This window comes from Lissotriton helveticus, chromosome 10 (genome assembly GCF_964261635.1).
Source record: "Lissotriton helveticus chromosome 10, aLisHel1.1, whole genome shotgun sequence".
NCBI classification, from domain to species: Eukaryota; Metazoa; Chordata; class Amphibia; order Caudata; family Salamandridae; genus Lissotriton; species Lissotriton helveticus.
Genome location: NC_136071.1, coordinates 869,636,797 through 869,663,547, shown reverse-complemented (window position 1 = coordinate 869,663,547; position 26,751 = coordinate 869,636,797). Strand labels below are relative to the sequence as shown.

Below are 26,751 nucleotides of genomic sequence, written 5' to 3'. Positions count from 1 at the left end.
TATTCCCACTCAATGTAACATTACAGTCATAAATGTGGTTTTTATCCTTTTTTGTAGAATATTTTAATGGGTTTTAGGCAAATTAAGACATGAATTGCTATTAGATTTATATGATGTTTTATACTGAATTGCTGTCTTATGCTGCACTTTTGTGGCTCTAATCAGCCAAATAAAGTTGATTTTGACTTTGACTTTGACATTCAACCTAATAAATGATATTCTGAGATTAGATTAATTACAGTTTTCTCCCTAACAAAGGGAGAATTTATATGTAAATTCGAAATTAGCCGAGGATAAGTGTTTGCATCAAAATCACCAAACAAGGCAGTGTTTGGTGCAAATAATCACATTGATATTGAAAATGTGTTTGTTTGGTATATTTTCTAAATATTGATTGTTGCATTAATATTAGGATGCCAACTTGCATATAGGCAAAAATACCACCAGGATTTGGATTCCCAACAATAAAACAGACGTTCTCGATATATAAGAAAGAAGACTAAACCAAAACATCTAAGCCAACCTGCAAATATCCTCCAAGAAACACAGTTACAGTGCATTCAATGTTTGTTAATATACAAATGTGCTTCTTGAGAAAATGTACCTACGTAAGCTTTAGTGAGGCGCAAGAAAACCTTAAGACGGTCTGGTATGAGGTGCGTGCCTCTATAATTCAATAATGCAAAATGTGAGACACTTTGTCATGCCATGTTTTGTGTGTGTATATTTGATTTTAAAAGGATACTATCTGTCGTATGCATGTTTTCTTTATGGGGTATAGCTTGAGTAAAACTGATTTCAGTTTCCTGATATTTGTCAATGACTTAGGACATATTTGTGACTATTCTGGATTTTCAAAAACTGGAAAAACTTCACTTCGGAGGAAATAAGGGCAATTTATTGAATCAGGAAATAAACCGGCTGAATGAAGAGTTCAGTGAAAACTGTAAAGTATTTAAGGAAAGCGAATATGACCCTTTGGATTACAACAACGAGGTAATGTAGCATTTATTCACCAATATTACAAACTACCGTCCTTTTGTGTCAGATACGATACATCTTATGTTAAATGTCACTTTTTGTAATAATGAGCTATATAAAACAATCTTCTGATTTATTTGTGAAAATGTAATATTCTATTAATCTTATTACGACAGAAATACTTTATACATGTCACTTTGCTTAAATTGCAATTATCGAAAAAAATATTTCTTTTAATTTAACAGTAGTATTTGTGGAGGATTCGTTTGGGCCTCACACTTCAGTCGTGCTCCTTACCAGTTGAACTGTTAATATTATAATATTGATTTTTAAATATTTTAAAACATAATCTCATATGTAGTTATAAGGTTTTACGTTTTTACACATTTTTGATAGGGCTGTCTGGGTTTTAGGGTATAAGAATGAGTAATGTGTAGTATGTGATATTTAGGGTCAGTCATGGGTTGTGTATAGGAGTAGAGAGTTTATAGAGATCAGAGAGGAGTAGTATAAAATTACATTAAGTAAAACAGAATTAAATATAATTAAATTATAAGTGATATACATTTTTAATAATCGTTTAACAATAATGAATTTTACATTTAAAATTAGATTTATTACAATGATAAATAATGAACTGAAATAAATTGTGCATGTTTATATATATATTGTGTATGGACTTGAACATGTATATGCGAAAAATTAAACATACTTCCTTACCTGCGAATTCATGATTAAAAGAAAGCAATACAAAGGTACTGACCATGATATGACTCCCAGTGTAACTGTATGTGAAGTAACGACCAACTTTGTATAAATTCACTATATTTAATGTTAACTGGACATTCCTATCATAAAAGAAAGTTAGATGATTTGATTCAATTAAAGAACTAAGGGCCAGATGTAGGTAATCCCAGATTACCGATTCTTAAATACCGAATCATACCGATTCGGTATTTTAGTTGTAGCTCAACTTTATTTCGGCTAATATAGCCGTAAAAGCAGGGAGTACAAAAAGAAAAACATTTGCAACAATTATCTATAATGTATTATAGCAGCAGTTAGTAGCAGCAATTAGTCACAGGTTCAGATTACAATAGATGAAAAGGGGAGCAGTCAACAATTAATTCATATTCGGTATTGAAGAACTGGCAATCTGGATGTAGGTAATTTTACCGATTTGATTACCGAATCGGTATGAATCAGTAATTACCGAATCGGTATTTACCGATTCGGTAATTGCCATTCATTCCTATGTGCCTGGAGGCCCATAGGAATGAATGTCAATTACCGAATTGGTAAATACCGATTCGGTAATTGGGGGAAACATTTAAGGGTGGCAGGGTGTCACTTTGACACCCTGGTGCACCCCTCAATTGTGCATGGGTGCACATGTTGCAGACATACATGTCCGTAGGGCATGTATGTCTGCAACATGGCAGTGTTTGAAAAGCAAAAGAAATGCTTTTTAAAGGGTTTTCATTATTTACCACCAACTTCTACTTGGTGGTAAATTAACAATTCTTAAACCCCTGTAGCACTGATTAAAGTGCTACCTACATGTCAAAATACAGATTCGGTAATGATACAGATTCGGTATTTTACCGATTCGGTAAAATTACTGAATCTGTATTTTAACATGCCCCTACATCCCAAAGTCCAAATACTGGTCGGTAACGGCCGAAATCCACCGTTACCGACCGGTATTTGCCTTCCTACATCTGGCCCTGAGTCTTTCAATCGTTATCTGGTATCTGCAATAATATTAGTTGTAGTAGTATTACCAATTATTATTCATAGTATTAGTATAACTATAATATTTTTTATATTTGTTTAGGATAGCCTTTTCGATTGGCCCTATTAACATTACTTTTTGCCCTGATTTCGGATGTAGTCACTCTTGGATGATATTGTAGGTGGGGTGGGGTTGCTATTCACAGAGCTTTAGGGAGTAATTGCTATTTAAATTGAACCTGCAGTACTCTGGTTGTGGATATGACCTTTTTTGATTCTCCTACAGTTTCAACATTTGCTGCAAAAAGTGCTAGCATGGGGAGGCTCTTGGAGGCATATTATCCTTCCTTTTTCTTTTATTGATTTGATAGTGGCACTTAACTAGCTTTCATGATACTTCCTAAAGTTTCCCTACGTTTGAAATTTATCGTTTAGGTGCACTACCCACAATGCTCCTCTGATGTTAAAAATAAAGTCTTAGTCGCTATACGTTAAATCGGTGTCATTTAAAGCTCGGGAGGCATTTAGAGTATATCAAAGCACTAAAATACTCTTTCATAATGGTATGCAGGATACAGATCTCTTCTATCCCTTCACCAATATTACACATTTCAATGCTGATACAACTTACCTTCAGATTTCACTGTGAAGCCAGAAAACAAGGTCACTAATACTTGACCAAACATCCATTCATCACTTACTGTAATTGAGGTTGGGTATAGTATTGTATCCACTTAACAATGCAGCACAGAAAAGAGTTACTTAATCTAAATGACTTATCACTCCTCCTTTCAGCCAAGGGAGCACATACTTGAAGTGATAACACAAGACACCACTTCAGTCTACCCTCTCGCCAATACAGCCAAACAACAGATAAATACCTTCAGATGCTTGCTCCACCCATCACCTCTCGAGGAGCTTACAGAAGAGATTCTCCAGGATATGCCATATTGACACTTTTCTCTTCCACTGACTTTTGATACATTAATTTCCATGTCACGTCACAAGTGATATTTAACAAATTGTCTTGCCGTGCTACAACATAGTTAACAGTAACAGAGTTATGGAAGAGGCAGATATGGAGCAGGAAAATGGTGATTTGAACTAAAGGTGTACCTGAAGGCTCGTACACATAATGACACAATGCATATTAAATTCAAGCACTGGTATTGAAATATCAAATGTAATAATACAAAGCTAGCGTTGTACTGGTCATTATCGTAGCTTTTTCCTAATCGTTGATGTTAAATATTCTAATTTACATCCAAACCAAGTCCCAACCAGCTGCAATTCCATTCTACAAAGACATACAATACAGAGGTGCAAAGGAAGCCATTTCTGGAAATTTCAACATCAATGCCTTTTACTCTTGACCAAACCTAGTGCCCTGCCGTAACAAAAAGTAACACATTCTAAGCTGAAAGTGCCAATCGTGAAATAATTGCATGCCATACCACCATGGAACTTAAAAGGCCATTTTATTTGGACTGGTTTGCACAACAGTTAATCAACCCTAAAAAAAATTAACATAACATCAAACATCTTTCAACCCTACTCTGCGAAATCCCCACCAATTAGGGTAGTTCACACATAGGCCCCCCATAACTTTTTTCCACATAAGGTATCCATGCAAAATTTGTGTTTTTTTTCCCATCATCCTGGGGATTCTACAGGTAACCAGGGCTTGCAATTCCCCAGGAAGGGAACGACAAATTAGCCAAAATACTGCTAAAATGTGGGTTATTTGGGACAAATGGGGAAACTGTGCTACAGAAGAATCCATCTGTTTTTTTCCCCTGCAAATGTTATCAACAAAGGGTTTGTGGTGCTGAAATCACCATCTTCCCAGCTCTCGGGAACAGGCAGATTTGTCAGAAAACCACATTTTTCTACACAGGTTTGGTATTTTACTGGGATATAGCTCATTTTTCCTATTTTTGTGCTTTTAAAACCTCTTTCCAGTTAGTGGTAGAAATGGGTATGACCCCAATGGTGGATCCAGGAAATCTATACATTTCGGTAAAGTAGACAAAGTTCTGAATTCATTATGGGGTCATTGTATAGCCTTCAAGGCTTTCCTAAAGAAAGTAAGTTTAGAAATAAAACAATAATGAAATTGAGATGAGAAAAAACACCATTTGTGCTTACGTTTTCACCTGTAACTTCTGCTAACTAGAGCAGATTTCCTCATTGTGTACCGGGTATACAGCAATTCATTTGGTAAAATATAAAGAGCGAAAAATAGGTATCAAGGAAACCAATGTATTTCCGAAATGGGAACAACGTATGGAATTTAAAGCAGTGGTTATTTGCACATCTCTTAATTTGTGGGTATCCATACTAGCATGTAAATTAGAGGGCATTTTTCAAAATTACTTTTTTAACACACTGTATTACATTTGGAAGGCACAAATGCAGAGAAAGACAATTGGTACTAACGCTTGTTCTACTATTCTGTGTTTCCATAAGTCTCGGATATAAATGGTACCTCAGTTGTGTGGGTAGGCGTAGTGCCGACAACAGGAAACGGCCCAAATGCAAAGTGGACAAATCACATTTTTCCACTGAATACTGACCCTTTTTTTTGCAATGTGCCTAGCTGTAGATTTTGGGCCTTAGCTCAGCTGGCAACAAGGGAACCCTAGCAAAGCAAACCTGAACATTTTAAAAAATAAACACGCAGGGGAATCCAGTATGGGGTGACTTGAGTGGCTCTCACCAGGTTCTGTTACCCAGAATCTGGAAATTTGAGGGGAGCCACAAACTTCCTTCCATCTAGCATATGCTCAAGTCTCTCAATTAAAATATTACCTCACTTGTGAGGGAAGGCCTAGTGCCTTCGATAGGAAACGTCCCAAAACGTAACATGGCCACATCCCATTTTTCCACTGAATACTGACCCATTCTATGCAATATGCCTAAGTGTGGCTTTTGGGCCTAGCTCAGCCGGCACCTAGGGAAACCTAGCAAACCTGTAAATTTTTTAAACAGAGGAATACAGGATGGGGTGACTTGTGTAGCTCTGACCAGGTTCTGTTTCCCAGAATTTGGAAATCTGAGGGGAGCCACAAACTTCTTTGCACCCAGCAGTCCCCCAAGTCTCCCAATAAAAATGGTACTTCACTTTTGTGGGTAGGCCAAGTGCCTGCACCAAGCAAGGGCCAAAAACATATAGTGGAAACATCAAAATGATCACTAGACAACCTGTTTTTCAAGGCAGTCACCTGCAATTTTGGTCCTAGGCTCGGCGGCCATCAAAGGAAGCCTGCCATACCGAAACATTTCTGAAAACTAGACATCCAGGTAGATGTAGCATGTGTGGATCCTCAAATATTTTCTTACTCAGAATCCCCTAAAAACATAATATGTAGCTAAAAAAATCCAATTTTCCTCATATTTCTGTCTGGGATCACCGTCCGACACAAATTTCCTACCACCCAGCATTCCCCTCGGTCTCCCAATAAAAATTATACCACCCTTGTGTAGGTGCCCAAAGCAATGGCAGCCTAAAAACATATGAAAAGAAAATTGTGCAAACGGAAAGTGGTTTATTATTAGTGGTGAATATGCATTTACCACTGGCAATAGGGCCACCAAAACAATCTAGGGCTCAGAATAGGTCTTAGTAAATTATTCCCATGCTCAACCCTGGGTAGCTTGGTTGTGAGCAGGCAGGTTTAACTTAGGAGACAGGTATATAAAGCATTTCAAAACACCAGTTCAGTAATTAATTAAGACACAACACAATAAAAATCCCACACCAATTTATAAAACTTTTACATTTTATATTTAAAATGACACACAAAACAACAAAAATCCAGTGTAAGGAACTGGAGATATGAATTTTTAAAGATTTAACACTATATAACACTTAGAAACCTAGAGCGCCACTCTGGGACATCTTATCGACCTTGACAGAGACAAAGTCATAGTTTCAGTCTGAGCGCGTAGGATACGATTCGCGGTAGGCCTTGGTCAAAAGTTTACCTTTGGACTTAGAAACCTTTCTGGAGCTTTACCTGCTGGGGTCCCTCAATGCTTCTCATCAGTCTGGATTCGGTGAGGGTTCACCAGCTTTCTTTTTAGGGAGCTCCCTGTCAAACTCTGGAAGTCAGACCTCCGGTGCTTTTAAGCGGGACGAACCAGCATGTCAGGTCGGCTCACGGTTTAAGATGGCTGGCTTGGCTCTCACAGATGAGTCAGTCACCTTATGGAACTTTTTTCCAAAGTTGCTCCAAACTTCTCCAAGTTTCTGGATCTTCTTACTGAAGTTCCTCTTGAGGGTTCAAAGTGTCCAAAACACAGTCCAAGGGTCTATAATCTCCAAGATGGTCCTTGAAAGGTTGGTACCACAATTCTCATAATGCACCTGAACACAACCCTTGCAAATACACTGGTAGCATTGCAGGCAAGGAATTCTTGGTGTTGATGGTCCAGGTGAGCTCTGTTAACCTGTAGCTTTTAGGGAGTCCACACTTTATTACTGGTGGACTTATGTACCTACTACTGGAAGCATTGGAGGCGGCATCATCCTCACTCTCCTGGATGATACAGGGAGAGTCGTCCTTCTCCGCAAATCTCTGCAGCTACCCTTCCCCAGGCCTTCAGGGTCTTAATGAACCCTGCCTCCCTAATGTTGATGGATGCAGGTAGCCCCTTAGCCTAAGACAATATTCTAAGCTCAACCATCTTGAGTTTAGGCCGTTTAGCTAGGTCAAATTCCATGGTATCCCTAGTTTTGGGTCACAACAACTAGCAATTAGACTTAGAAAAGTTTTGGAAAAATCAAAACATTGGAATAAAAATCAGTTTAGTCCAAATTCCAAAAATCCCAAACTCTTTTTTTGATCTAAGACAATTCAGAGGATATTTAAAATGTTAATTCACTTTGCGGAAAGGCGTACTTTTAAACACAAGTCCTCACCCACACCGCTATAGTGTCAAATCATTAGAAATTCATATCTCCAGTTTCCTACATTGGAATTTTGTCATTTTGTTGTCATATTAAAGATATAAATATTTTCTATTTTTATAAAGTAGCTGCATTTGAGGTTTGCTGGGGATTCTGGGTTAGAAAACGTTGGTGGATCCATGCAAGGCACACCTCCCTGAACTCCCCTGGGTGTCTAGTTTTCAGAAATGTATGGGTTTGGTAGGTTTCCCTAGAAGGCGCTGAGCCCGGAACATAAAATACAGATGCCCCCCTGCAAAACTAGGTTGTTTTATGATAGCTCATTATGATGTCACCACAATAAGTTTTGGGCACTCCCGTTTCCCGGGCACTTGGCCCACCCACAAAGTTGAGGTAGTATTTTTGTTGGGAGACCTCGGAGAATGTTGGGTGATAGAAAATTTGTACCAGCCCGCTGATCCTCCAACTTTCCCACACAGAAATGTGAGGAAAATGTGATTTTTCTCTTTTCTGAGCTAAATGTAAGGTTTGCAAGGAAAAGTGCGGTAGTAGCGGCTCCAAATGGGAAAATTACTGCACCTAGTACTAATATTTAAACCCAGGTCAAATTGTCAGTGAGAACAATTCTAGTAAAATTTGTACACATATAGAGGTGCACTTGCAGTTCGGGTACCCAACTACCAAAGGTAGCCCCTGTACATTAGAAAAGCTCATTTAAATCATACAAACATTTAATGGAGCTGCATCCACCGCCCTCTTGAGCAGTTGTTTAATCCACAACAGTATTGGATATTGATAAACACAAGCACATATCTAGTATAGATCATATGTCCTTCTACAGGAACATGCAGAGATTTCTTCGCAGAAAATAGTAAAGTACAGTATCTGTTCCAAGTTTTCACAGTTGATTTATTCTGTGGAACAACACTTCCGGCAAAAAAAAAGCCAACACGAGTTTTGACTCTTTGGACTTTTTCAAGGCAAAATCGTCACACAAGGTTCTACCAAGAAAATCTTAAAAGGTCAAAAATGCCCAATTGTATAATTGGGAGATGTTCAGCCCTCCAACGTATTCCAGATATATATTTCCTGATTCCAATAAATGATCCAGTCCAAGCATTGGGCATTCAATATTTTGTAGCTGTTGTCAAAGATTCAAGTCGATTGACATAACGTTTGTGTTTAATGACAGGTCACCCTATGCAGCAACTGGAGGAGTCCATAGTAAGCTCCCCCGCCGGTATCACGTAAAGGCGTCAGATAAGCCACTACATGCGGAGCAGTTAAAAAAAACTGCTCTAAATGGATTGGCATGTCTGACGCCTTTGCGTGATAAAACACTGGGGTATCCACGAAAGCCACACCGCCAGCCAAGCTCCAGTCCATGCACACCCCCAGCCGCACCATCCATGCACACCGCCAGCCAAGTACCATTCATGCACGCCACCAGCTACGCACCATCCATGGGTACAAAAAACAGTGGTCCTAAACCTAATTCTGACTACGTCTAAATCAAAGGTTCCTTATAGGCATGTCAATACATTTGTGAGATTCAGGGAACTGATTCCTAAGCTCACAGTACTCAATACATTTGTTCACAAATTATAGGAAAAAAGGGCAACACAATGAGACCTCGTCCGACATGCATTTATTTTAATGTTAATTGGCGACCAGACGTCAGGAATTTTTTCAGTTAAAAATAGAGGTTGCTCCAGGGGGAACGTGCATCAAGGAAGGGTACTCAAGTGAAGAGTGGTGGTGAAAGGAATTAAATGAGGTGACAGTTGAAACTTTTTCAATTCAATATTGCGGACTGGTTAAAAATCACCTTCCTACTGGGTCTGGCCACAAACACAGTTGAATATGTTCCATTAATTAAACAATTCACAATTCATATAGAGTATTATTCTTGTGTGGCACGATGGGGACGTATCTGGGGTCCAGGCCTATTATGGGGCGTAAACATTTTGACTTGACTTTTGGCCATGTGGGTGGTTTCCAGCCTCAGCCTTGCGGGTCTTCATCAGGACTAGGATGGGTAAGGGGTGGCAACCTGTGTGTGGTCTGGTCACAACCCGCCAAGCTGTGCAGAGTGTCACAGTCTGTGCGGTGGTGGCATCCAGTCTTCAGATTTCAGCCTAATTATTGGTACTGAACACAGGCTTAGAAGTGTTCATAAAATGTCATGCAAGTTCTGGGTTCAAGGAAAAATCCGCCGTATTACTGGTCTATACAAGGGCTTGAAATGCGCTCATAAGATTCCATGAGTTCGCGCAGGATGACCAGCACCGCCGTGATTCAGTTCATTAGGGCTGCAGTAGCGCCGCACCGTCAATGTCCCTCTCCCGCCTCTCAGGAGAGCGACATTGAGGCGGGAGAGGGACATTGATGGTGCAGCGCTACTGCAGCCCCAATGAACTGCAGTTTATGGCATCTTGCTGTCCCCTTCTCCTGGTGCCAATCTGAAGAATCGGTGCCACTGTGAACAAGATAATTAGTCTACTCATTGTTCACATCTGGCACATGTTTAGCCCTGAAAATAAAGTGTAATTACAAACAGGGGAGCATAACTGTCTCAACAATCGCAGAACTCTGAGATTCCTCGCACTTTGTCGGTTCATCAAGTCAACCACCATCATGTTGTCCACAGTGAACATCACTGTCATGTTTGCCAACTCACCTCCGCACACTTTCAATACTACTGACACTGGACAAAATTCCAGAAAGCTTCAACCAGTGTGGCAGTCACCTCTCTGCACACCACCCTCCGTCCCAGAAACGACCAATGTTATGTGCCCCCTCCCCTTCTGGAAAAAATCTGTACCTGGCAAACTATTTTCACTTCCAGAACCATCATTGAAACCCTGTTAAAGTCACACAAAAAGGTCTTCCAGATACAGAGATCAGCTCTCATCAGCAAAGAAATACATCTCTGTGGTGGCGTAGAATTGCCCCTCACACAGCCATGCCGAATCTTCTGCAAAACGTCCATCCACCCCTCACTACTCTGCATGCGAAATTCAAGAAATCCAACAACTTCTGCACATCCCTCAACTCAATTCTCCTTTCAATGATCACCTTTATCGAAAATGTTGAATCTCCTGAGCTTTCGCAGAGGCATCTTTGCCACCAACAAGTATATGTCCAGCTCAATATCCAAAAATGTCAACACCGTACTAGGGTCTTCTGTCTTTTCCGGAGCCTGTGGAAATCCCAGGTCCACTGCTAACAGCTCAAATTGCCTCAGGGCCCTCTGACAATCATCTGAGTCCTTCTTGCTGACAAACTGGAAATCATCCAAGTATTGGGACTCCTCATGGTGCCCCCTCCTCCTAGTAAACACTCACAGAAAACGGTGCTGAAAGCCTCAAACAAGGCACACGAAATTGCATAGCCCATGGGCAAAATCGTGTCCACGTAGATGGCACCTCCAAATTTCAAAGCTAACAATGGAAAATCTTCCAGGTGTATGGGCAGCAGTGAAAAAGCAGATTTGATATCACATTTTGCTAGCTCTGCCACCATCCACATTTCCTCACCAATTGTATACCATCATCCTCTGATGCATATACAACTTTAGTGTCTCCCACTGCTATGAAATCCTTCAATGAAACTCCCTCTAACCACAATAAATGGTGTGTCATTTTAAACTCCCCATCAACTTTCTCAGGCACCACCCCCACTGGGAATATGATCAAGTCTGCTAAGGGGAAATCGAAGAACTGGCCTAAAATTCTCTCCTCCTCAATTTCCTTTTGCAATTTTACTGCCACCACCTCCAGAGCTTCCTTTGCTGATCATAAATTGTCCACCCACCAAAGCCTTCTAGGGCTCTGGTAACCAACCCAGAAACCTTCCCTGAACCCCCATTTCAATGTCAAAGCTTCCTCCCTGTAAACACGAGCCATGGGAGCAAACCCTCGACCTTAGTGGGTGTAGGAGCCCTTTAGCCCAGCCGGACCCTGATGCCCCCTCCCTTTTGTTGCCCTCTATTGTGCTGAAGTGCTTACCAGTAAGTAATGGGTTGTCTTCGCCCATATTTTGAACACTGGTCCTTTAACTTGCATGGCTGTCTAGAGCAGAAACCGCTGTTGAAATTCCAAAACACAACAACGTTGGGTTCTGTTGGTTTTGGCAATACCTTGCCTCCTGCTGAGTGGGAAGGGCTGAAAGGGTCAATACGATGGACCTGTACGACCATCTCCATCACAGGCATGGAGGATATCTGGGCTTTCATTTAGAGATCTCAGCGAACCAGTCGGTAGCGGAGGTGATTATTTATCGACCGCCGGGGCCTTCTGGGCGCTTTTTGCCATGCTTTAGCACCCATCACAACTAGGTACAGCCAATGTCTTGTTCTTGGTGATTTTAACATTCATTTAGATCAAAAGGAGGACCCACAGACAAGGGTCTGTATGGGTCCCTGGAGATTCTCAATCTGATCCGTTGTGTGACATCCCCCACCCATGAAAAGGGTCACACTCTAGACCAGATTTTCGCCACGTGCATTATTGAACTCGATGACCCTACCCCTATGGTATGGTCTGACCACTTTATGATGACTTTTAGATTAAAAAGAGTCCAGAGGGCATAGTTGAAGCCTTTATCTCGGGCCACTGAATATAGATCCTTTAAACAGATAACGTTGGATTCTTTGGCTGAAATATTGATTCTTCATCCTATCCATGTGAAGGGCTCCCTGGCGGAGGGGTTGTTTGCTCTGGAGAATTGGCTCCAAAAATGGGCATTACAGCTTGCTCCCCCCAAGTTGCGTATCGCGGATAAAGGGAAAAATTCGGCCCATGGTTTTCAGGGACACTGAGAGATAGTAAAAAGACGTTCAAAAGTCTCAAACGATCATGGAGGAAAGATTTTGACCCTATAAAGAAGAATATATATAAACTGGCACTTAAAGAACAAAGAACATTACGCCAAAGTTAGGGAGGAGAAAACGAGTTTTCTGACCAATAGAATTGAGTCAGCCAGAAATAGAAGCAGGAAACTATTCAAAATTTTGAAGGACTTTGTCTCTCCTAATGTCACTAAGAGCCCTTTTATTCCCTCACTCGAATGGACGAATCAGGTGGCGAAATTGTTCTTTAAAAAAATAAAATTGATACAAGACTCATTTGTGAAGCCCACTGATTCAAACCATGATATGGCGCAAGCACGGACCATTGTCCTAAGAAAGGAAATACTGGCGGATTTCCCTCCCATTCTCATGAAGACCTCCCTTAGTATTATGAAAGCACTGAAATCGCGGTCACCATCGGACTCGTGTCCCGCAACGATAATGGCGTCAGTGGCGGAGGTTCTGAACCGTGCGGCAAATCAAGTTTTGTATATGTCTCTGTCAGAGGGCGGGGATCCCGGGAGCTGGAAACAGGGTAAGATCCTCCCTCTATTAAAAAAACCTTCAGCAGAACCCACAGTGTTAAGTAACTATAGGCCTATAACTTTGCTTCCATTTTTTGCTAAAACTGGAAAAGTATGTGAATTCGATCCTTACGGATTTTATTGAATCTTCTAATGCTCTTCATCCCAGTCAATCGGGTTTTAGAACTAATTACAGCATGGAAACGGCTCTACTGGAGATAACAGAAAGTATAAGAGCCTCACTTGATAGAGGCGGCAAGGCAGTTTTGAAACTGCTAGACCTCTTGGCGGCGTTTGATACCGTACCCCATGATAGGCTTTTACAGAGATTGAGGGAGTGTGGTATCGGGGGTACGTTTTTTAGGTGGTTCTCTTCCTTTCTTGAGGACCGTCGACAAACGGTGTGGTCGCCTCCTTTCTCGGCGTATATTCCCCAACCGAATGTAGGGGTGCCTCAGGGATCAGTATTAAGTCCCACTCTTTTTAATATATAGATAGGCCCTCTGGCACCCCTGGTGGAGGAATATGGAGCAACAATTATAACTTATGCCGATGATTCACAGCTGCTGTTTACGGCTGACAAAGATGAGCAGCTAAATAAGCATGCAATCCTCTTATGCCTTACTAAGGTATTTGATTGGTTGCATCAGAACCAATTATCGTTCAATTCAGCCAAAATGGAAATAATGTTCTTTGGACCTGCACCCGAAGATAAATGGCGAAATTGGTGGCCCCAGAATCAGACACCTCCTGCATGCCCAGTTACTGTGGTTATTAATCTGGGAGTCAGGCTGGAAAGCACAGGTGCAATCCATGGTAGGTACGTGTTTCGGATTATTGAAGAAGATGCGAAATTTCCTTCCTTTGCTCCCTCTGGCCCATACGCAGACCATGGTCCAAGCCCTCATTTTATCCAGGTGGGATTACGCCAATGTTTTGTATTTGGGAATCCCTAATTACCTACTTAACCGTCTTCAGGTGAGCCAACATGCAGCCGCAAGAGCTATTATGCTGGGAGGACCTAGAACACCTATGACGAGCCATCTGAAAACTCTCCACTGGCTCCCAATGAAAAATAGGATACTCTTCAAGGCCCTTGTGCTGGTATTTAAGGCCCTACATAATAGTGGAGCACAGTACATTCGACAGAGGGTCATACTGTATTGCCCAGTGAGGTCGTTGAGATCATCGACACAACATCTGCTGGTGATACCAAGATTTTCTCTGATCAGAAAGGGTGGCAGATCCTTTCAGGTAGTAGTAGGGAAAATATGGAACTCCATTCCACTCAGCCTTAGACAAGAGCATGAGCTTCTTAATTTCAGGCGCCAATTAAAGACCTGGCTGTTCTATCAATAATAGCAGTTTTTTCTGTGCAGTCCATCCACATCTTTTTCACTCAGGGGTCTACTGGTGCATCAGCGCCGGGAAACTCTTCTGAGTAGCTGTGCGCTATACAAATACCCCATAACATAACATAACAATATGTGATCGGAAGGCCCCTAGCCGTATACGAAGAAGTCGTGGACTGTGTAGATGACATTCACAGCATCCAGAATTTGGAATCTACCTGCCCCCATGGCTTGTCTGGTTTAATACTCACCCTATCCATGAATTCCTCCTCCTGGCTGAGCCATGCATAGCCCCCAAAATGCATTTGCTCTTTCCTAATAATTTCCATATTCTTGAAAAGTGCAATAGCCCTGTACCATGTTTATTGTGAAAGTGCTGGTGTAAATTAAAAAGGCAGACAACAACTTTCCATATTAAGGGGCACCCTAGATCTCCTCTTCAGTTCCCACTCTTCTTTCTTGGATCTTTCCTTAACCTGAATGTCTCTGAATAATAACTAGAAAAAATCCACATACTCCTATTTCCATATCTTATTGTTCATTTTATCAGATATCAGGAACATTGCTAAACCCATGAAAGGACGCGTTCTCTTATATATCTAGTCATCCTCTGTCCATTTCCTGCCATCTATCTGAACCCCTTTACCTTCCCTGATCTTGTCACACACCACCTCCTTGGGTGTATCCCACACCCTCGCCATGTCTTTTCATGTCTTTCAATTTCACCCCCACTGCCTCAATGACCTTATCCATGACACCCACTGACTTACAGGTATTTGCTCCAGTCCCCCTTTCCTTTGTTTCCTTCACTGACCATCAATCTTTATTACCTGAAGGTAATTTGTCAACATCCCGTCTGTCCTTGCGATGTACGCCAGTTGCCTGGGCCTGCTTTTGACCGGTGTGCCTTACTTCTCCCTGGTTTTTGTGTCTCTGGCACCCTTACTTCATCACGCACCTCACATTCCTCCCACTCATGCCTTCATCATAATCCAAATCCAACTCATCCTCTCCACCACCCTCTTCACACACTGCCCAACTTGCAACTGTGCCACTCTTTCGGGCATGTCTCTATTGAAAATAGAATATCCCTCCAGGTTATTGCCACTTGTCCGAGACCGTGGCGTAGGGACGGCCACCACAGAGCCCCCCCACATCTTCAGGCCAACATCCAGGAGCCATTGTGCGCACTGTCAGCATAGATAACTGACTTCCAGCCTCACTTTACGCCATTACTGCTTCGTCACCCATCAGGCTGCACCAACCTGGTCTAGGGCCACCTCTCTGGCTCTACATAGGCTCTCCTATCTCTCTTCTGTGAGATAGAGCTGCTTCATTCTACATGCTTTCAGGTCCACCCCTTGCCATGTATAAGCCCAGCTGGTCTCTGCCCTATGTCCTCACCCACCTCAGGGGTCTGCACATGCCTGGGCTGTGGCTCTCCACGCTTCTTCTTTCAGCTGACTGGGCCTGCCACAGGCTCTTGTGGCAGCCCCAGTCCTCCAGGGATGGCCTTGCCATCAGGTCCAAGGGCAAATCACCCTCTGTAAGCTCCTGCTTATCCTGGCTGACCTATGGCTCAATGTGTGCAGGCGTGTGGCCACTCCCACTGGGCTTCGGCCCCTCATTACCGTCTAGCTCCTGTAGTCGCCTTGTGCCTTCTCTATAGTCTCATATAGTGAAGAGGCTGTGCCGCCTCTCCGGTGCTCTGCCTCTTCCCGCTGATTGCCGCTGCATGCAGCTTGCTGCTACCGCAACCCACCCCCCTTTTCCTTACCGCACATCTTCCCTTGCGGGGTGAACAAGATACTTTTGTGGCTACCACACCGTCCGACGCTGAGCACGTCAGGGGGCTCATTCCCACCCAGGCCTGGTAGAGGACACCAGTCCTGAGTTGGTCCGCACGCCCAGCCGTGCTTAAAATGTGCAATACATTTTTCACCACCTTATTCTGGGCTTCACCTCTGCACGTCCTGTGCTGACCTCCTGCTTGTTCCCTCCCCACTAGCTGGTGGTGCTTAGGAGTCAGTAAGGGGCTGAATCCGCCTCTCCTGACTCCTTTAATTCTTTTGTTAACACCTGCCTTTTCCCCTGTCCCTACAGATCCCATGTCTGGCCTGTCATTTCCACAAAGTTTCCAGGGGAAAGACTAGGCTGTACCTGTTGCTTCCCCCCGGATCCTGCCAGTGGTCAATTTAAATTGGAGCATAAACTTCTGTAACACCAGTGGTTTTATTGTAATATTGATGTTAATGCAAAACAGTAAAAAGCTTGCAAGCGTATAGCCTACAATGGTCTAGAATACAACTATTCCTCACTACTCCGCTAATAATTGAAGCGATCAACTAGCCAGTCTCCACAAATATTTTCACTTTTATCGTTGGTGAGTACTCCACATAGCACCACAGAAAAGTGCCAAGTAACATTTGTAAATGTAATTGACCAACTAGTACAGAAATGAAGTGTCAAAGGTAACAAACCCATACTGTCACCATGCCCTCCAGATTCCCACCACAATCTTTTTTCCAAACTTCTCTTTATTGGGCCTTAACAAGTCTAGCAATAACACGTCTCCACTTTCCCTGGTGGACCTTGCATCAGTGAATGTTCACAACTGTTGCCCCTGATAACATGAATCTCATAAATTCACTCTTATGCAATTAATTAGTTATCTCCGTAACTACATTCCCTATGCATCATTGATCTTCCTTGACACACCGTTCAGGTCTTTTTGCAGTGCAGGAGCAATTGCCATTACTTGACTCCTCAACAAACTATGAAAGCTATGTTATACCATGACATACTGCACTGATAATACATGGGAATCATGGAAACTGACACAGAATTGATCATGGCAGTGCTATAAGATCATAACAATAAATTATAATTGTTACTGGTACTCTCTCCACGAAAAGGGTGTCTTGTGGCCTATTCTATGGCTAGCTACATTCACTCATTGCCACAGGCAATCCATTAATGCCATATACATTAGCAGATCTGTTCTGACTTCCTCCAAATCAACTGTGTCTTAGAAAACAAACCTGGGAGGCAGATTAACATTACAAAAGCCATATGTTAGATTCAATTTTGGCTTTAGAAGGATTGCTTCTGCCTTTACAGCTCCCAAATTGAGGTTTAGCAATGCGCCATGCCAAGGAAATTACTGTTCGTGCATGTTGAAATATTCTCTAACGATACAGAAACTACACTCCAGCTATGGGTGAACTTGCTCATGAATTGAGCACATTAATGCAAAAGTCACTGACTGTTGCCCAGATACAACTTTTAAACTCCAGAATAACGTATTATCAATTCCTTCAATTTGCCCAAGTTGTGACTTATCTATGTGTATGGTAATGTTTGAGTTACTGATTTATGTACTGTAAAGTATCAAACATTCTTAAGCGAAACTGCTAGGAGCCTCCAATTGTGGACATTCTACTACCATGAGGCCATTTGCAAATGTGTAAATATGCATATTCTACGTTGGTTCTAATATCTTTTTGGACTGTTAAACTCAAAATATTATCCTTATTTGAAATGGGAAAAAACGTGTATAGCATATAAATGCCAATATCCTACCTGCTTAAGGAGTGAGATGAGGGTTACCTGGACTTTAACATTATCACTAGGCTACCCTCGTGGCCAGACAGATGAATTAAGAAGGAAACAATATCATGCAACTGATATTTCAGGAGCAATCTGTAAGAACAAGATTCCTAATTTTCACTATGCAAAGTGCTATAACACTGTGAGCCAAACGTCACCAATCTCGCAGTTACATTTGTGAGGAACATTTCTAAAGAATTGAACTTTCCACCCTTTAATGACCACATCACGAAACGTTAATGCATTTTGTCATCAAAACATTGGGAGGTAGGAATGTATCGGATAGCTTTGCAAGTTTGCTAGAAATAGAATCCATTTTTTTTTTTTTTTTTTTTTAGAACTATGCTTTTGTCTTCTCTGACACATAAGGAAGGTCTAAAAAATGAGGCATTATCCCTTTCTCGTATAAACCAGTCTAGATTTATTATGAGAAGCTACTAGACTTGGCCAAGGAGAACTTGCAAGTCAAATGTAACACATGTCCAAGAGAACAGACTCCAACAATAACAGTGGTCAACATGTCAACTAGCTCAGCTGTTTCATACAGGGCCAGCTCTTCTTCCTGCACTTCACCTCTCTGGGAAAGCATGTATCAAAATGTGTAACTGCTTTCACCAGTGATACAAAATTTTAATTCCTGTCCGTCATAGCATCTGATTTTCTCTCATTTTTTCATGAATCAAACCTAATTATGCAACAAGGCACTCTGAAGTGACTTTAATAAAACATAGCAATAATAATGAAATAAAGAAAAAATAATCAATTATGTTATTTCCCCAGATTCATTTCTCCCCTTTTAAGTGTCTCCCTTATCCATGCTTCTTTTTACAATTCATAAATATGTCAAAGGTTACAGACGTTTTTGGCAGCTGGGATGTGTAATGTGCACCTATCATAATCTGCTTATCATTTGACATGATTTGACTACATTTCACTTTCCATGGCAGGGAAAAGCTGTTTCGCGAATTCATAATCTCTGGCGGTGTTTCTGCAAACTGAGATCGTCTGACAGAAATGAGACACGCTGTAGTTAGGGTATTGCGTGCATTTTGTGTTGATGCACTTAACACAAAATATTATTAGACAATCACATGTCTTTGAAGTACTTTGGTGTACACAAAGGCTGTCATATTTATGCGAGGGTAACGCTTGATTTGTTCTAACGCTGAAGACCTGGTGCGCTTTCCTCTAGATCAAAAAACGAAAGGTGAAGCAGGGAGTGAAGTAGGGAACTGTTTTATGAACTCAAAATGGTAGACTAGCTTTCCAATACCTATTGTTTTTTGTTGTTGTTTTTGCATAGCCGTAACGTTCGATAGTAAATTATTCCCGATAACAGCACGAGTAAGATACCTTGACATTTGAGTGGGTAATATATTTCAGGGTATATTGCTCATGCTGTCACAATTCACAACTGTACTTTTGCCATGTTTCACTTTTTATGGTCTAAATTCCCAGACACATAAACCTAATGACATAGCGTTACTTAACAAACAGGAAAACATATATATTATCGACCACTCCAGGAAAAGAAATAAAAATACTGTTCACAAAATAATTGATGTAAACGGAGTTATGTTATCAACATATTGGGGAATACCTGGTTTGTGTCGTCTATTTTGAAAGTTGATATTTGATACTCTTGAAAGTTAATTGTTTGAAAAATATGGAGATCACTCTGGTAACTACTTTGTACTTTTAACACGTATGAGTTAGGTCTCCGTTACACAAAACATATAATACAAATTTGGAAAAAAGCTACTTAAAAATCCTCCTTATATAGTAAGTTTGAATGTCCAGAACTCAGCATATCTTTCTCATTTGACTGGAGTGATGACAAATAATTTATTTGACTAGCCCAAGCAAAAAAGGAGAGATAATGATGGTGATGTCTGACATTGAAGAATGGCTTGAAGTACCAATAACTAATGAAATTAAAAGGGGCCCTGCAGCAAGGTTTGCAACCCTGCATTTCAGGCTTAAAGCAATCTATCATCAAAGAGTAACTTTGACAGCAAGCTGTACATTGCCCATAGTTTAAGACTGCGGTCCATGGTGACTTTTCCGTCCCATTCCCCTGGCTCAGCCAAAAAAACAGGCAAGAATTTAGTAATATCTGTTTTCAGAGCAGCAGCACCGCAGGCTGCAAGGAACAGCTAAGGATCCAGCGGCTGGCCCTGACAGAGGCCTTGGATGTGCATAGGAATGGAGTAAAGGAGCCACATTTTGAAGGGAGTAGTTTTACAGGCTAGTTCGTTTTGCGTTTCATTGCCTTGTTGTCTGGTTTAACAATATTGAAATATTAAAATTCAAACACTTGATTGAATTTCTTCACTGATGGATTTTCTTCACTGTCACCAGTTGGTGGGTCTTCTTTCCTTTGATGCTTTTCAATGGCTTTTATCACACATTCCTTCTCCTATCATATCTTATTGTATTCTGGACACAGTATTATTTTAAATCAAAATACTCGTCCAAGTTGTTTTTAATATGTAGCATGTTTACTCTGGGGGCCGGATCACACAATTATTTGACTGGCGCCATTTCATTTACTTAGTGTTAAGTTAAGCCATTATTTGCTTCAAACACATATTACTGCTATATTATAAGAAAGGGATTCTGGAGTTGGTAATGGGTGAGGAGAACGTTTGTACTTATTTGATTTGTGGAATTATGTCGAGGATGTTAGACTGCAGTAAATGGTTGTTTGTCACAGAGACGTTTGTGGGACGTGCTGCTTTTTGCTGGAAAGAACGCATTATTTGCTGGCATATCAAAAGTAAGCAACTGAACATTACACAATAGCAGGTACAAAGCAACATAACCGAATTAAAACAACATGGTATATCCCCCCCAAAAAAATTCAAAAGTGCACAGCCGCAGTACAACACAACAAAATCACATTGCAGTAATGCAGCAAGACAACATAGCCTGATATAAAAAAAGCCCACATCACCATCACAAAAAAATTCCACACAGCAATCGTGCACAAATGTTCTTACCTGATTTTACCACCTGAAAAATCCTGTTTCATAACTGGATGTTAAATGATGTTTGGAGCACAGCCTGCTTTATCTTGCTATGAAGAACATGAAATAGTGCCAGGCAAAATTGTTTTGTAATCTGTCCCGACTTCTTAAAGTATCACTTCCAGCTCTCAGTTTATGTGATAGGGCCCAGGGTCTTCTCTCCTAGTCTGAAAATCTTGAAGAGCACGATTGCCGACTGTGGCCGTGAAAGTCATTTTAGTCATCAGTAGAATCACAAGAGTAGAACACATTTTAGTAGGATGAATGCTTGCTGTTCATTGATGTTCTTTGTAAAGTACATACTTGTGAAGTTGATGATCTTTCTCCAACCCACATGGATGTTTTTAGGGGAATGTGCTTTGGATGCTGATCCTGCTTTGACTATGTTGCCGTACTTTTTGTTAGAATGCACGCACATTTGTTAAATGCACCCTGAATCTTGACCAGTACATTTCGTTGGATGGAAAGGGACAGGAGAAGAGAGAGGATTTCTAAAGTGGGCGTGCCAGGCCTAATATATGGGGAATAGAATACTAGGCTTTACTAATTAATAAATATTGCTTTACTGTGTAGAGTAATGCTGAAATCCACAACCAACAAAATATATAATAGCTAGTGGTACTACCATGTAACCACATGCCAAAATGGGCCTAATCCCCAGAGGTACTAGTTGGCACCATGCTAGTGGAACATATATTTTTCAGTCCTGTCATTTCACAAATTGGCGTTTTTTGGGCTGTATTCCTGTTTCAGTTCACTTGGGAGTAGACACATGAAAAAAAATCAAGCATTGGCAAAGCCAATAGGTCTGGCATTGTTCCCAATCCTTTTGGCAATACTTGCTTTGTTTTGTTATGGTTTTTGAAAACATTTATTGTTGGGAAAGCTGCCTCGCCTTCATTAAATGTTTTTAAAAAATGTAAAGCTAAATTATTTTTCTGTTCTCAAAAAAGTACATATTGCGATGGTACATCAGACACTGAAGGGAAGTTCCTTGTGTTTGGATGTACTCCTTCTGAAAGGGCATCATGTCAAAACTCATCATGAAGTCAGTCAATTGCTGAACATGGGCTACCATTGCCCCTTTCCTTTATGCATGCTGGAGTGGGTGGAATAAAAATGTGAATGGCACAATCATAGACTATTGGATGAACTCTGGTTGAAAACCCCATAAGTAATTATGTTATGTATGCTTCTAGTAAAATCAAAAGGACTTGGCTAAAACAGAACTAAGAAAGCCACCGGTCTGGCATTGGCTCTTATCCTCGCCTTTAAGAAAGAAGGGCAGAAAGTATAGCAGGAAGGGGGTAAAGGGAAGAAAGGAAGGTGGAAAGGCAAATAAGGGAGAACTGAAGGCAACAAGGAAGGGAGAGAGGCCTTTAATGCAGGGAGGGGGCATAAAGGAACAATGGAGGGAATAAGGAAAGATAAAAGAAAAAAAGATAAGAAAGAAGGAAAGAGGACAAAAAAGAACACATAAGAAAAGAAAGAAGGAAGGAAAGAGGGCAAAAAAGAAAAAAGGAAAGAAAAAGAGAAAAGAGAAAAAAGGAAAGAAGAGAGGAGAAAATGAGGATGAAAGGAGGAGAGAAACAAGGGAGAAAGGACAGAAAGAAGTAAATAATGGAGATTAAGGAAAGAAGGTCAAAAGAAAGAAGGAACAAACAACCGCAAAAAAGAAAACTTAAATGTAAAGAAGGCAAGAAATAATGATGCAAAAGAAGGAAAGAAGGCAAAAAAAAGAAAAAAGGAGAGTAGGCAAAAGAGAAGGAAAAAAGAATGAAAAAGCAAAAGAGAGCAGGAAGAAAGAAGGGAAAAAGGAAAAAAGAATACATGAAGGAAAGAAATGGAAAAAGGGATAAACGAAAGAGAAACAAGGAAAGAGAAGATGAAAGAAAGAAAAAAATGAAAGGAAAGAAGAGTAGAACCTCGCTACTCCTGAGGCGGAAGCCGGGAGCATTGAAATTGATTTTAAAAATTGTATTTTCTTTGTGTGTCACGCAACTGTTGGAGCTTTTATTTTTATATTGCACTCACCCTTCTGGCATCACTTAAACCGAGCTGACATCGCCCTGAACAGCGGACTTAGCGCTGTAGCGATTACTTAGTGAAACTAACAATCCCAGCCGCCATTGACGGCGAGGGAAGAGGCCACGCCCACCTCTAGGCCACGCCCACCCCAGGTATAAAGCGCGATCTGAAGCGCCGCACTCCTGAACCTCGCTACTCCTGAGGCGGAAGCCGGGAGCATTGAAATTGATTTTAAAAATTGTATTTTCTTTGTGTGTCACGCAACTGTTGGAGCTTTTATTTTTATATTGCACTCACCCTTCTGGCATCACTTAAACCGAGCTGACATCGCCCTGAACAGCGGACTTAGCGCTGTAGCGATTACTTAGTGAAACTAACAATCCCAGCCGCCATTGACGGCGAGGGAAGAGGCCACGCCCACCTCTAGGCCACGCCCACCCCAGGTATAAAGCGCGATCTGAAGCGCCGCACTCCTGAACCTCGCTACTCCTGAGGCGGAAGCCGGGAGCATTGAAATTGATTTTAAAAATTGTATTTTCTTTGTGTGTCACGCAACTGTTGGAGCTTTTATTTTTATATTGCACTCACCCTTCTGGCATCACTTAAACCGAGCTGACATCGCCCTGAACAGCGGACTTAGCGCTGTAGCGATTACTTAGTGAAACTAACAATCCCAGCCGCCATTGACGGCGAGGGAAGAGGCCACGCCCACCTCTAGGCCACGCCCACCCCAGGTATAAAGCGCGATCTGAAGCGCCGCACTCCTGAACCTCGCTACTCCTGAGGCGGAAGCCGGGAGCATTGAAATTGATTTTAAAAATTGTATTTTCTTTGTGTGTCACGCAACTGTTGGAGCTTTTTATTTTTATATTGCACTCACCCTTCTGGCATCACTTAAACCGAGCTGACATCGCCCTGAACAGCGGACTTAGCGCTGTAGCGATTACTTAGTGAAACTAACAATCCCAGCCGCCATTGACGGCGAGGGAAGAGGCCACGCCCACCTCTAGGCCACGCCCACCCCAGGTATAAAGCGCGATCTGAAGCGCCGCACTCCTGAACCTCGCTACTCCTGAGGCGGAAGCCGGGAGCATTGAAATTGATTTTAAAAATTGTATTTTCTTTGTGTGTCACGCAACTGTTGGAGCTTTTATTTTTATATTGCACTCACCCTTCTGGCATCACTTAAACCGAGCTGACATCGCCCTGAACAGCGGACTTAGCGCTGTAGCGATTACTTAGTGAAACTAACAATCCCAGCCGCCATTGACGGCGAGGGAAGAGGCCACGCCCACCTCTAGGCCACGCCCACCCCAGGTATAAAGCGCGATCTGAAGCGCCGCACTCCTGAACCTCGCTACTCCTGAGGCGGAAGCCGGGAGCATTGAAATTGATTTTAAAAATTGTATTTTCTTTGTGTGTCACGCAACTGTTGGAGCTTTTATTTTTATATTGCACTCACCCTTCTGGCATCACTTAAACCGAGCTGACATCGCCCTGAACAGCGGACTTAGCGCTGTAGCGATTACTTAGTGAAACTAACAATCCCAGCCGCCATTGACGGCGAGGGAAGAGGCCACGCCCACCTCTAGGCCACGCCACACGCACCGTGGTCACCCATAAAAAAATGTGTAATCCCCGGACGCGCAGCGGACGGGCGCAGCGGGCGCGCCGTCAGCGCGCCGAAGGCGCGCCAAAGGCAAGCCCGTCTGGGCCCGTCCGGGCCCGAACGGACCCAGGCTCAGGAACCCTGCCAGATTCACCCCCCAGCCGTCTGACATACTCGGTAGACAGGCTCCTGGAACTCCGACCTGAAAAAAATCAAGGATGTAGTTACTTGCACGAAACAGGCAAACCCTTCACAAGCTGCCCGGGCTGTCACCCAACCACTCATACCACAGTTAATCCCAGTCTACAACTGGGTCTTCTCAACTGTCGTTCTCTCCCCAAGCACGCACTCGAAATCAATGAGCTGATCGAAGAGCAAGGCTTGGACGCCCTATTTCTCACAGAAACTTGGCTCTCTAACAGCACCGATGCGGACGTGGTATCCGCCCTTCCCCCAGGCTACCTTATCCAAACTCTCCATAGACAAAAGGGAAGAGGAGGAGGGTTGGCCATAATTTACCGGGAAAAGCTTACCTGTAGAACCAGTGACGCCCAAATTGACAACTCCGAAAGCTGCCACTTCTCCCTTCAATCTTCCCCGAGGCACTCCCTCTCGGGTCTCCTAATCTATCGGCCCCCAGGCACGCCCGGAAAATTTCTCAACGCAGTCACCGAAACTACCTCCCAACTAGCCGCTTCCGTTTCCAACTTTCTCATTGTTGGCGACTTGAACCTTCACTTCACAGATCCCACTGACCGTTTTGCCTCGGACCTACTAGTGGACCTGCTAGCACTTAATATCAAGCTGGCCAACAAGGAACCCACCCATAACAAGGGACACCTACTAGACCCCGTTCTCACTAACGCCAATATCACCACCAGTCCACCTTTGCCACTGCCATGGACCGACCACTTCCTAGTCCCCTTCTCATGGGAAGCCCCCTCGGTGCCTACCCAGCCTGCAAAAGTTAAAACCAAAGACAGACGATGGCACAAACTCATACCATCAGAATGGACTGACATCCTCGCTAAGACCACCCCAGTACTGTCCTCCGACGCCATAACGGCCGACGAACAGTTCTGCTCCTGGATCACGTCCTCCCTGGATATCCTTATTCCCAAAACCGCCACCCTGAAACACAATAAACGTGTACCTCCAGCTCCATGGTATACGCCCGAGCTCAGGTCACTGCGGCAGGACTGCAAAAGAGCGGAACGGTCTTGGAGGAAGGAAAAATCTAATGCAAACAAGGACGCCTATTCCACCGCCCTAGCAGCATACAAAACTGCTATCGACAAGACAAAAAGTCGGTTTTTCCAAGAACGAATTGAAAAAGCTGCCTGTTCAAGCAAAGAAACCTACACCATCTTGAAAGAACTGCTTAAGATCCCCGACCCCGCCCCCAGAAACCCACCAGACCCAAAGGTGGATCAGAAAAAATGTAGTCAGTTAGCATGCTTCTTCCAAGAAAAAATTCAAAAAATTCTTGACTCCATCCCCTTGTCTGATATTGGTGAGACAGACGAGTCCTCCGACACCTCGATCGCCCCTCGCCTATCTTCGTGGGGACAAATAACCCAAGAAGAAGTCGAGATCACGCTTACATCCATCAAAAGCGGATCTCCCAGGGACCCCGCACCGCTACGGACCCTTAAGGAAGTCGCCCCAACCATCATCCCTCCTCTTACTAAGCTCATCAACGCCTCTCTTCAACAGGGAGTCGTCCCCCCTAGCTGGAAAGCGGCCGTCGTTAAGGCGCTGCTAAAAAAACCCTCCCTAGATCCAGCTGAACTGGCCAACTACCGACCAATATCCCTCCTCCCCGGGACCAGTAAGGTTGCCGAGAAACTGGTGAATAAGAAACTCTCCCAATTTCTCGAATCCAACAAACTGCTGAAAAACTCGCAGACAGGCTTCCGCCCTGGACAGGGCACCGACATCGCCCTCCTGGCGGCAGTGGAGGAGGCCAGAACACTCTTAGACGAAGGAGGATCAGTGGCAGTGATCCTCCTCGACCTGAGTGCGGCCTTCGACACTGTCAACCATCGATTACTGGTCAAACGGCTCAAAAAGGTAGGAGTAGAAGGTACCGCTTTGTCCTGGTTCTCCTCCTTTCTGGCC

General features: G+C 42.5%; 1 protein-coding gene across 1 annotated transcript in view; it reads left to right on the top strand.

Annotated features, from left to right (window-relative positions):
- Positions 1-26,751, top strand: part of DNAH11 (dynein axonemal heavy chain 11) — a 3,642,058-nt gene that overhangs the window by 586,403 nt on the left and 3,028,904 nt on the right. Inside the window, exon 8 of the mRNA XM_078663510.1 lies at positions 829-996. Coding sequence (XP_078519636.1) covers positions 829-996 — 168 coding nt within the window. The remainder of the gene's footprint in view (positions 1-828; positions 997-26,751) is intronic.